This window comes from Echinops telfairi, unplaced genomic scaffold, assembly GCF_000313985.2.
Source record: "Echinops telfairi isolate 266 unplaced genomic scaffold, ASM31398v2 ScPeMD7_7;HRSCAF=31, whole genome shotgun sequence".
In the NCBI taxonomy this organism is placed as follows: domain Eukaryota; kingdom Metazoa; phylum Chordata; class Mammalia; order Afrosoricida; family Tenrecidae; genus Echinops; species Echinops telfairi.
Window position 1 is genome coordinate 3024099 of NW_022103904.1, and position 12609 is coordinate 3036707.

The 12609-nt window shown below is 46.0% G+C and overlaps 1 protein-coding gene across 2 annotated transcripts in view; it reads right to left on the minus strand.

Moving 5' to 3' along the window:
• The window catches only part of ELMO1 (engulfment and cell motility 1), a 694298-nt gene that overhangs the window by 512601 nt on the left and 169088 nt on the right, over window positions 1-12609 (minus strand). For both annotated transcript variants that reach the window (XM_045286360.1, XM_004708022.2), the window contains exons 3-4: window positions 8934-8974; window positions 7909-7981 (exon numbers count right to left, since the gene is read on the minus strand). In XM_045286360.1, the coding sequence (XP_045142295.1) occupies window positions 7909-7981; window positions 8934-8974 (114 nt within the window). The remainder of the gene's footprint in view (window positions 1-7908; window positions 7982-8933; window positions 8975-12609) is intronic.

Consider the following 12609-nt stretch of genomic DNA (forward strand, 5'->3'; position numbering starts at 1 on the left):
ATAATAATAATAATATATATAATATAATAATTAAGGTTCTTGGGGGTTAGGATGGGGAAGGGAAGGGATTAAGGGGAGCTGATATCAAAGAGTTTAAGAAGAAAATGTATTGAAACTGATGCTGGTAGTGTTAGATCTCTCTGGAGCTAGATATACCTCGGTCCTTGGCTCCTCGCGAGAAAGAATTCATGCCGAAGCCTGGCTCGTGATCCAAGTGAGTATAATGACCGTTAGAAGAAGTTTTAGGTTTACACGGCACCCGTGGGGCTTCTCCCGAACATGCGGCCTGGCTGGAAGCTGCTTGGTGGCACGCAAGAGTGTCTCAAAGTCCCTCCAAAGCTCTCTGCACCAAAGTTCCCAGAGCTCTGCCACTAAAGTCCTCTCGCTCCCTCAACTCCGGGCTTCTGCCTTTTCAAGGATTCCACAGTGAGGCGTGGTGGAAGACGCCTGATCGACCCCATTGGCTGAATTGAATTCACCTGGCCTTGATCGACCACATTGGCTGAATTGAATTCACCTGGCCTACGTAGGCCAATTCAGCTTCCCGCCCACCCATGCCTACCAAGGTAAACCTGAGCCTCTTGGCATGTGCAGTGTGCCACTCCTTTGTTCCCGTAGCTTGGCCCTCTGGCCATGCCTTAAGGGACATTCCCAGCTCTAGCTAACCTACCTAACAGTAGCATTTGTATAATTGTGCTTGATCTAATTGAAATATGGATTGTTACAATATCTGTAAGAGCTCCCAATAAAATTAAAAAAGAAACAAATGTACATCCAAAGTAGAAAAACAAAAACACAATACACTTTTTTTAATGCTCTCCTGTGTTTCTCTGTGATCTCTGCCTCTCTGTATCTCTGCGCCTCTCTTCATCACATTAAAGCATAAAACCTGGGGGGGGGGTTTGAACTTGAACTTGAATAGCTGGGTCTTATGTTTCTCCAAGGCATTCAGTGACAAGTCATACCAGGGGGTCCTCCAAAACTTCGCGGAAAACAGGATGAAAGATAATGAAATTTCTCTGTCAACAGTTTGATGTCGCCATGGACTTCTGCTCCTTAACAGGGTGTTGTTTTTGTCCCTGCCACCCGCTGCACCAAGAAAACCTAAAACTTGAGTTTTAAGGGCTAATGAAGGAAAACATTTTCAACAAAGGGTGTGGATCACACTAGAAAGCAAGGGTGGGGCCTTCCTGAGTCTTACAGAACAACAAGAGCATCCACCCTGGTGGGCGGGTCCGCCTGCGAGGCGGGTCTACCAAGCTGTTGCTTCTTTGAAGTCCGTTTCAGCTCTGATAGAGGGAGGGCAACTGCCTCCCAGACAACTGAGCCTCAGAAACTGAGCCCAGGAGTTTCAGAAATGAGTCATTGGTTTCCATGGTAATGCAAATATTACCTCACAACTCACGGGTCTCTAAGTAGCTGAGATGGGAGGAAATGCATTCTTTTAAATCCAGGAAAGTACTGGAGTCACAAGTTTCTATTTTTAGGAATATCTGTGAGGAACTAGATGGATGGAAGGAACAGACTCCGTGAGCCCTGGGTTTGAATCCCGCAGAGCAGGCGCCTGGGACCGTTTCAAGGCCCCTGTCAGGCTCCGTGCGTTTCTCCAGCAGCTGCACCCAGCAGCAGCTGCAGGAAGCGCAGTGACACTGTATTTACAAACAAAGGGCTAGGGCTGGGACGCTTAGTCTGTGCATCCCCTGAGCTCGTCATAAAAGGGTCAGCCCTACCCCTGACCATTGAGGTTGGACAGGCCCCGTGACAGACGTCTGTGGCCGTTCCCTTTTAAGCATGACATCAAAAATATCCCAAAACATGACTGCTGACACCCCCACAGGAGAGCTGTGTGCTCACTGTTTTGAGTAGTGTGAGTTCAGGACGATAGCGTCACCTTAGTAATGAAAGAAGCGTAAACTGACGTGAATATTGAAATCATCCCATTCACTCACAGGTTCCTACATCAGACTCCACTGAAGTTCACGGTCTGTGCCCTAAACACTCGCTCTCCTTCCTTAGAAAAGAGACTCAAGGCAAGGCTTTTTCCAGGTGCCCTCTGGGCGCCCCGCATCAGAATTCCCAGAGTTGTTTGTTTTGAGGCCTCCAACAAGGACAAAGGACATCACAGACCCTGAGAGACACAAGCCAGTGTGGAAACAGTCCAGAGGCCAACCAGACACGGGAATTAATCAAAGGCAGAGGTAGGAGCCCCAGAGATGTAGAGTTACCTATTGGGATGCTAGTTCAAAACCACCAGCTGCTCCATGGGAGAAAAACGAGGCTTCCTTCGATTCCCATAAAGAGTGACAGCCTTCTCCTCTGACCTAGAGGGTTGATATGTGTCGCAGGTGCTTTGATGGCAGTGCGTTTAGAGTTTTATACTATACACAGATGAGTTTTAAAAACCTCATCTGGCCTCACTGGAGGATGTACACTGGCACAGATAGGAACTGGAAACACAGGGAATCCAGGACAGGTGAACCCCTCAGGATCGGTGGTGAGAGTGGCGATAGTGGGAGGGTGGAGGGAAGGTGAGGGAGAAAGGGGAGCAGATGACAAGGTCTCCATATGACCTCCTCCCTAGGGGACGGACAGCGGAGAAGTGGGTTAGGGAGACATCGGATGGTGTAAGATATGATAATATAATAATAATTTATACATTATCAAGGGATCAGGAGGGAGGGGGAACTGGGAGGGAGGGGAAAAATGAGGAGCTGATACCAAGGGCTCAAGTGGAAAGCAGGTGTTTTGAGAAGAATGATGATGGCAACAGATGTACCAATGTGCTGGACACAAATGATCTATGTATGGATTGTGAAAAGAGTTGTATGAGCCCCTAATAAAAGGGTTTTTTAAAAAATAAAATAAATAAATAAAAAACAAAAAATCCGGCCTCGATAGTTCCAGTTTAAACAAATGTCCTCTGTGGAAGCTTGCAGACAAGACCGTACCGTAATATCTGCCTTAATTTTGTAAGGGTGCCTTCCAAAATAGAATACTTCCTGAGCCATGGAGGGGGAAAATAACTCAAGTGGACATCTTCCCAAATGACTGAAGATTTGCAACCGGGTTAAGGGAGTGCTGTTAGGTAGCTAAAGCAGGGACCAGGGGTGTCTACTGAGCATGCTCCAATTCAGGCCCTGGAGCCAGGAAGGTGGTTCACTTGGGTGGGCCCAACTAGGCCAGGTGGGCTGAATTCAGCCAACAGAGTAAACCAGTATGATCAACCACGCCTCCCAGTGGAAGGCCCTAAAAGGCCGGAACCTGGAAGCCACCACCCTCTTTTTCCAGCTTCCCCTTGGCCTTCCACTCGGCCATGCCCAGTCTCTCTCGGGCCTCAGGCAGGGGGGGTGCAGTCCCGTGTTCAGTGACTATAAAACCTGACACCTCTTCGAGCCTTTATTAAAAAAACCCACCTGGATCTGTGGCCTGAATTCTTTCTCGTGAGAAGCCAAGAACCAAAGTATTTCCCACCTGAGAAATCTGACCGAGCTCCCCCACATGAAACACCAGTTTTAGATGGATCACCTGGTAAAGGGCGGTCAGGAAAACACCACAGATAAATTCAAGGCAGAGGTCAACTCAGAAGGTTACATTGACTTTTGAGGTATCCCAAAAGGATATTCTTAAAATCTTTTCTTGAAAGAAAAGGGACAATCATGGAGAACAAAGCTTGACAAACATTGGAAACGGAGTCCGTGTGAAAAGGGCCAGGAGCGTTGTCCCATGGCATTTTGCCCATCCCAATGACACACTGCTCACTCTTCAAGGGCAGCAAGAGCTCTCCTCTGACGATGTTGCTAGACAACTTGACCCCTTTCACCTTGCACTCTGATTTTGCCCTTTAAACTTCTTTTTGTTCTCAAAACTCAAAGAACATTTCAAAGGAGAGCAGAACTGAAGGCCCTGGAGGATGGCAAAGCTCCATTTTGACCTGGTGGTGCCGTCACTTAAACACTGGGCTGCTAAGCGCAGGTGGCAGTTCAAACCCACCAGCAGCTCCGCAGGAGAAAGATGCGGCTATCTGTTCCTCTAACAGTTTAAAGTCTCGCTAAGCGTTGGATTTGGCCGTGATTTGGTTTCAGTTTTTCATAAATCTAAGATTACAAAAATCTGTGAGGAAGGGTTAAAGAGAGAGAAACGCTGCCTTTAGAAATATAGGCACCTCACTGGAGAATGGATTTAAAAACTTTAACTTCATTCACATCTTGCTATTTTTGTTTAAGAAAGGTTTATATTATTCTGTGTTTTTTATTATTATTTTGTTTAAGAAAGGTTTATATTATTCTGCGTTATATTATTCTACTTTTTAACTAATCCTTGGACATAGGTATACATTTGTGTATTTGAAGCAAATATTTTAAAAACAACATATGGGATATACTCTGACATATTCTACTTTATCACCTTCAATTTTATAATAATCTTTCAAGCAACTAACTTGGTTTTAATACTCACTTTAAGAACTAAAGTACACCTTCTCCAAGCCCTAGTATTCTGAATCTCACGTCATGTAAAAGCTGGACAAAGACGAAGGATGACTGGAGAAGAATTAATGTATTTGAATTAAAATAATTATGCAATTCTACTTATTCAATGAAAGAATATTGATTATACCATGGACTCCCAGAAGACCAAAAAAATCTGTCCAAGTAAAGGTACATCCAGGATGTTCCTCAGAAGCCAGGATGGCAAGGCTTCCTATCATGTCAGGGATATCATGCTTGGCAAAATAGGAGATCAGCAAAAGGGAGGAAGGCCGCTAAAGGCATGGATTGACACAATGGCTGAAACAACGGGCTCAAATAAAGGAAATGTTATAAGGTGGGGACTGGCCTGCAGTATTTCTTTCTGCTGTACCCAGGGTGGCTCTGATTGGGAACCGCCTTGATGGTACCTTACAACAATTTACTAACTGGTGATGACAGCTTGTATTGACCTATAATTTTATCATTATTAGCACTGACTCAGTGGAGCACGTGGAACTAATAGCCCCGATGCAGGAGAGGAACTCTAGCCCCACTTGTTAATTCTGACCTTTCAGACAAAGTAACGAAGGGCGCTTGGCCGGGTGTAGCATTCTCATGGTCGACCTGGGAAAGAGCAAAACCATTTCTAAGAAGCATGTCTAGCCTCTGGGTACGTTCCCTCTGGGTTGAAACTAAACACACTGCCGTACTATCGATTCCAATGCTGCTAGGTGACAGCATCCATGTGTGTCTGACTAGACCTGTGCTCCCTCGGGTTTTCAGTGGCTGGGTTCTTAGAAGCAGACCACCGGGGCTTTCTTTCAAGTCGTCTCTGGGTGGATGGAAACCTTCAACTCGTCCGTTAATAGTGATGTGCTTTACTGGTTGCACCACCAGATTCCCTACGCAGGAAAAGGGCCCCTCCACTCTCCACCACCACCACCTCCTTCATGGATGCACTCATGACCACTCTAGGGGCTGTTGACTAGGATGAACCAGACCTGCAGGGCACTGGAGTCCATGGTCACCTGCTTTTACCTCCTCCAGGAGCACTTGGTGACAGCACTGAGCACCCTCCGCCATGATGATGACTATTTACAAGGCTGCCCCCCCCCCCACCTCCACAGGTTCTGGGTCCCTTGTGAACAATCCTGACTCCTAAGCATTTCAAGAAGCTCTCAATGAACGTGGGCTGAATGCAATTCCAGGCCTTGCCAAAAGGCAGAAGGACAAAACTCTGAACTTGCTTCTTTATTCTGTCCTTTATGAGTCATGAGACATTGGTCGGGCCATGTGACCTCAATGGGTTCCATTTCTTATCTGCCAACCAACGTATCGTTTACATCAGAGGTTTGTTTTAGGAAGGATTTCAGAAACAGATGTAATGCTCCTGGTCCAGTCCTAGGCATGCGGTAGGTAGCTATCTATTATGGAGGAAGGCATTCTGGCAGCAGAGTGGGTTACACTTAGGCCACTCACCACAAGGTTAGCAATTCAAACCCACAGATGCCATAAGGGAGAAAGATGAGGCTGTCTGTTCCTGTAATATTTATAATTTAGAAGTCCTATGGAGGGGCTCTTATCTATCCTACTGGATTGTGTGTGTGTGTGTGTGAGTCAGAATCAACTCAATGGCAGTGAGTTTGGTTGCCAAGGGTCAACCTGACAGCAGACAACAGATCTCTTAGAATCCTTAACCTTAACCATAACCATAATCCTTAATCCATAACCAAAAATCTCTTGTAATTCTTTTACTGGTTTCCATGGCCACTCTACTCTTCACAACTCTTTCTTCTCCCCAGAGCCTACTAAAGAGAATAAACATCACTCAAGAAGAAAGTAAAGTTCCAAGGGCCAGAGGCACTTTCAATGCCTCTAATGCCAGTTTCAAAAACTTGCTTGTCATTCTTTCAAGGACTTTTAGTAAGGGTTAGAGGTTACTCTAATATGTATGTATGAAAGGAGAACAAGAATAAGCCATTAAATAACAAATAAACCAAGCAAGAAGAAAGAGAAGTAACTAGTATATTCATTGCCAGAACGCAAATCTGTCACTGTGTGGTTAAGGCTAAAGCAGAAGTTGTGTGCTTTGCAGACCAAATTTGCATAAATGGTACACCAAATATATACCCATTGCCAGTCAATCAATTTGGACTTACAGTGACCCTAGAGGGCAGAATAGAACTGCCCCACAAGATTTCCAAAGGCTGCAATTTTCACAGAAGCAAAGTACCCCAATTCTCTGCCACGGAGCATCTTGGGTTTGAAGAGTCAACTCTGAGGCTCGCAGCCCCACACTTAAGCAGTGTGCCACCCTCTGCTTCCCACCGGTGCTCTCACCTCACTGCCATCCAGCCAAAGCTGACTCTCAGTGATACAACAGACTAGGGTAGAACTGCCTCTGAGTTTCCAAGACTGTAACTTCACGGGAATAGAAAGCTTCATCTTTGGTAGTTTCAAACCCCTGACCTCACAGTGAGCAGCCCAATGCATACTCACTATGCCACCAGGGATCCTTCGCGAACTGATGCTAGAGCAGTCATAAAGAAGGGTCACAGGAAGTGACTCATCAGCCAGGGTGCAGTATAGCACCGACCAAATATACAACACGCCTCTGGTTCTTTAATGCTCCCACCTCCTGCCACTATCAGGACCCATGACCCCAGTTCTACCTTACAAATCCGGTTGGACCTAGGTATGTACATTGGTATAGATAAGAGTTCTTGACACATGGAATCCAGGACAGATTAACCCTCCAGGAACAGTAATGGAAGTAGCGATACTATAAGGGTAAACGGAAGGTGGGGGGAGAAGGGGGTGATAGGGGGAACTGATTGCAATGATCCATGTATGACCACCTGCCCTGCCCCCCCACCCAAGGGGATGAATAACAGAAACGTGGGCAGATGGTGTAAGATAGGAAAATAACAACAATAATATATAAATGTACCAAGAGGCCACAAGGGTGGTAGGATGTGGGAGGGAGGGAGGGAAAAAAGAGATGATACCAGGGGCTCAAGTAGAAAGAAAATGTTCAGAAAATGATGATGGCAAAAAGTGTGCTTGATAAAATTGATGTATGGATTGTTATAAGAGCTGCAAGAACCCCCAATAAAATGATTTTTTAAAAAAAGAAAGAAAAGTCCACTTTAAGCCAGCATGCGCAGCTGAAGGGACACTGGTGGATGGTGGGTTTGAAATGTGGGCTGATAACCTGTAGTCAACAGATGAAAGGTTTCAGCCCCCGAAACCCCAAGGGGTCGTTCGTTACACACTGTCACATGGGATCACTAGGGGCTGGAATGGACTCCATGACAGTGCACTTGCATTTGGAGGGGGGTGGGTGGCGTGAGAGGCGGTCCAGGACAGAGTCCTAAACATCAGTCATATTCTGTCGTCCTCATATGTAAGTGTCTCAGATTCACCAGCATGCTCAATTTACCTTTTCCGTGATATAAAAGTTGGAACTATCGGCATGCTGCAGTGCAAAATATTCATGGTTGGCAAGAGACCACCTGGAAAAGAGATACACAAACTGATGAGGAAAACAATCCTTGGGTCGTTTTCATTCGCAGAGCTTTATGGAGTTAGATGAACCCTAGGGTTCTGTGACTGGGTCGGAGCCAGTTCTAGCACACGGCACAATGGCTTTTCTGAAACGAAATGACATTCCCCATTTTTAAAACAATTTCTCTGCGACTAATCATTTCATATACAGGTTTTCTAAACTTATTCCAAACTCACTAAGGCTTCCCCAGTGAGCCACATGATTTTCATGAATGAGGAGGGCGATCTTAAACTAAAAGCTCTGCACTCCTTTTTCCTTTGAAAGAATGGATCTGAGAAGGAGTCAAGGGAAACCAGTAAAATTTAAATTTTTGCTAATGGGTAGTTTTGGTGGCCTCCATAGTCTACAACCCCCTGTTAGCACATGTGCCCCCGTCGTGGGATGTTCCAATTACACAAAAGGAATCTCACATGGATTTGAGATGAAACTGTAGTCACAGTTCTATTTAAAAGTCAAAATAAACTCCTGTGACTTGCCTATGCGCTTCTCCTCTGAATGTTGAAGCAGCCAAGTGAAGAAGGGAAGTCCCACCACGGATTTGTCTGTTTCCTTCCTCCATCTTCTCTCAGGACCAGAATGAGCCTCTGGTTCACCCGGGATGGCACGTGCACTTTCTCTCCCAAAAGCTAGGCTGCTTCCTGCGGGGTCCGGGGAATGGACCACTCTCTTTTTTTTTTAAATAAATAGGATCAAGCCCAATGTGCACGTTGCCCTACACCACATCACAGCCCCTGTGCCCACCTTGTTATGTGAGTGACAAAGGGTGTGTAATCTGATAACATTCTTGGTGATTTTGGGATGCTCAGGCAGTGACTTTTTAATACTGTCATGCTGCTACAAATATGCTTTGTAGGTCTCCTTTGTGGCCAGTACTCCGATGAAGCCCGAGTAACACTTACCCATCACAGACTTCCTTGATTATGGCAGACAGTGGTTTTTTCTGTAAAAATAGCAAAGAAGGAAATACTTTCTGTTAGTTTCATTTCATCATTTTCGTTTTTTAAAAAAGGAAGATGAACAAAAAGTTATGTATGTCAGAAGAATTTACATTTAGATGAGATTGTTTTTACTAATGATTTATTAACCTGATGGTCCTTTTTGTACGCTTCGCATTATTCAGTGACCAACATGTGCATCATATTGTACTTCCACGCCTCACTCACTGCCAGGGCATCAATTCTGACTCTTAGCACCCCTGCAGGTGAGAGGAGACCTGCCCTCAGCAGCCTTTCAAGGCTGGAAATCGTGATGGAAGCAGGCGGCCACTCTTCCTCCCGCGGAGTCGCTGCTGAGATCGAACCAAGCCCCTCTGGGTTAGCAACTGAATGCTTGACACCCCACCCAGGACTCCTCCTGGTGCTTCCAAATTGTTTTGCTGGCATAGAATTCACATGTCATGCAATGTAATCATTCGATCATCTTAATAAGAGTTGTGTAATCATCACCACAATCAATTTCAGAACATTTTCTTCTTTCTCCTTGTTATTGTCATGAGTTCCTCATCTCCCCCAACCGCTCCTGCTCCTGGGTGGTTATTAATCTAGTTATTTCTTGTCTCAGTAGATTTACTTATTCTGGATTTCATGGACAGAAAATCATCTGAAACACACGCAGGGAGGAAAAACAGAAAGGAAAATACACCCCTAGTAACAGTGACAAAGTACAACAGAGGAAAACCTCAACAGAGAAAAACAGCAGACAATACTAAAAACTCACAACAACTTTACAATGAGTCAAAAGGGAAATAAATGATAAGATGTTTCATTTTAACCTTACCACATCTGCCATCACTGATTTTGAAATACTCTCTGATAGCAAAGCTATTCACATCCCTGGACTGGTCAGAGAGAATTCACAGGAGGCTTAAACCATGTGGGGACCCGGCAAATGGATTTTAGGTTTCCATTGTCATCCATAGTCTTCTGCAAACTAAGTGTTCAGAATTTAAACTCTGATGCCATTCCCTCCTTCAGGTTTGGTTTTTAGTATTTACAATCTTTGGATCACACAGGTTGGTGTGCATCTTCCATGTGGACTTAGCTGTTGCCTTACTTGGATGGCTGCTTGTTTGAAGACAAACCTGTAAGACCTCAGACACTATTCTTTCTGTGAGCCAGGCACCATCTGCTTTCTTCACCACACTGTGCTACAGCACACATATCTTCAGTGATCTCTTATGAGGCTGAGCATCAAGTGGGCCCATGTCATAAGAATTGATTGTTTTTAGATGGGAGCTAGAATTACATGTACAACCAAAATCCATATATATTGGTTTATGAATCATATATTTCTGGTTTATGAATGTCACTGGTTCACTTTAGAGACATTAATGTCATTTTGAGACAGAGAACATTGCAAATCATCCCTCGGGCATAAGGTGATTCTACAGAGAGTGTCATTAATTGAGCCAATGATATCAAATTCAGAACACCGTTGAGTAAAGGAAACTCCCACATGGATCCTTGACTTGTATTCTATTTGTTTTATCAGCGTTACAACCAGAGTTAAAATATAATGTTGCACCAAGATCGGACGGGTAATGAACTCCAGCTAGGTTAGCTCATAACCAGAATCCTGCAGCAGCAGGACGTGAGCCAAGCAAGCAGCAGCTCAGTCTGACACAAACGAGCGGGAGTGTGTCACGTGTGTAAGAGAATGTGTGGCAAATGGAAAGTGAGCCGTTGCCAAATTGTTCCTACCAAGTGCACAGAGCTCTTCCCCCGAGCCACGACCCCTGAACATGCCAATCCCAAAGCAGCTTGACGTGGACACACTGGGCTAATGTGACCGTGACACCATGTGTCGTAGTGTCAACTGGTGGGCAGGCTACAGCTGTGCTCCTGCACCTCACTGCCACAACTGCGCCCCAGCCGCCCCAGATGGAAGGAATGCGGCTGGGAGACAAACAGGCTGGCCCAGAGATGTCGAAACTCTTTCTGCTCTAGATGCAAACTGACCCATCTGTTGTCTGAGGTGGGGGGAGATGTGTCCACCCAAAGAACAGATAAGAACTGCATAAGAGGAGGGAAAGAAGGAGAGAGCCGGATTGGACCCCACACCAGGCTAGAAGGATGACGTTCCTGGCGGGAGCTAATGGGACACAGAGGGGACTGGGCAACTGATAACAGCACGTGTCACACTGTCCCCTTACTAGAGCAGACTGAGACAGAGGACATTTCTGGGGTCACATGGTGGAGAGGCAGTGCGGTCTGAACCCCCCAAAGTGGACCCAATCAAGAATGGAGCACACCAGATCAGCGGCTGGAGCAAGGCAGAGCTACGAAACCCCTGAGGACCCCCAAGGGGCGTTCCAGGCCGGGAGGGGCAGCTCCTGAACAGTCTTGAAGGCCAGCAAATAGACCCGGGGTTTTTGTATATTTCTTCTCTCTCTTTTTATTTTATTTTTTCTTTTTCATTTACTATTTTCCTTGTTTTAAGTCAGTTTGGGCTATTCATAGTCGGTGTACCTACCTATCTAGGATAGGCATTGGAGGCATGCCCAAGGCGAGAGCAGCGGGACCAACGGTCCCAGGGAGACCTGGGAGGTGAGGTGGTGGGGGAAGGGGCGGTGAGCAGGCAGTGCCATGGACAGGGCAGCAACTGGGGTGTTGGAGTCAATAAAGAGGAGGAGACAGGGATCCGAAGCAGGGAGTCGGAGGCCGGGGGTGGGGGTGGGGGTGGGGGAGGGGTGGGGTGGGGTGTCGGAGCAACAACAAACTGGCTGTGAGGAGGTACCAAGAGATAGAAATAAGGGAAAAGTGGAAGTGGGGCAGGAGGAAGGTAAAAGGAAGCAGAGGAAGCACCAAGGAAGCAAAGCAATGGATAGAGGTATAAACACAGCAGTGTACACATGGAAATACAGTAATCCACAAAAATAGAGGCATTGACCCATGTATATATATTTATACGGCAATACACTGAGGTTGGGGACGGGCTTTGGCCTCTGCCTCATACCCTCTGTCAATACAAGAACACTTTGTTCTACCCAATCGGCAGTCTGAGATGTTCACCCTCCCAACACAATCGCTGAAAACAAAACAGGTGCATAAGCAAATGTAGTGAAGAGGGTGGATGGTGTCCAGCTATTAAAAGATACAGCGTTTGGAGTCTTAACGACTTGAAGTTACACAAGCCGCCAGTCAGCAGTGAAGCAACAAGTCCACATGGAAGAAGCACACCACCGGTACGATCATGAGGAGTCATAGGGACCGGGGTAAGAGGCATCAGCAGACACATAACAAACAAAAACATACTGTTGAGAATGAATGGGGCTGGAGCAGAGGTCCAAAGCCCATCTGTAGACAGTGGAACAATCTCTCCATAGAGGGGCCACAGGGAGGGGATGAGTCACCAGGGTGCAGTAAAGCATTGATGAAACACACTCTATTCCTCTGGTTCCTTGAGGCTCCCTCACCCCCCACTACCATGACCCCAGTGCTGCTTCCCAGTTCAGACTAGACTGGAACATGTACACAGGTATAGAAAGGGATGGGAGCTTACTACACACAGAATCCAAGAACAGGAGTGAGAATAGTGATACCAGAAGGGTAGGGGGAAGTGGAGGAGAGGAAGGGA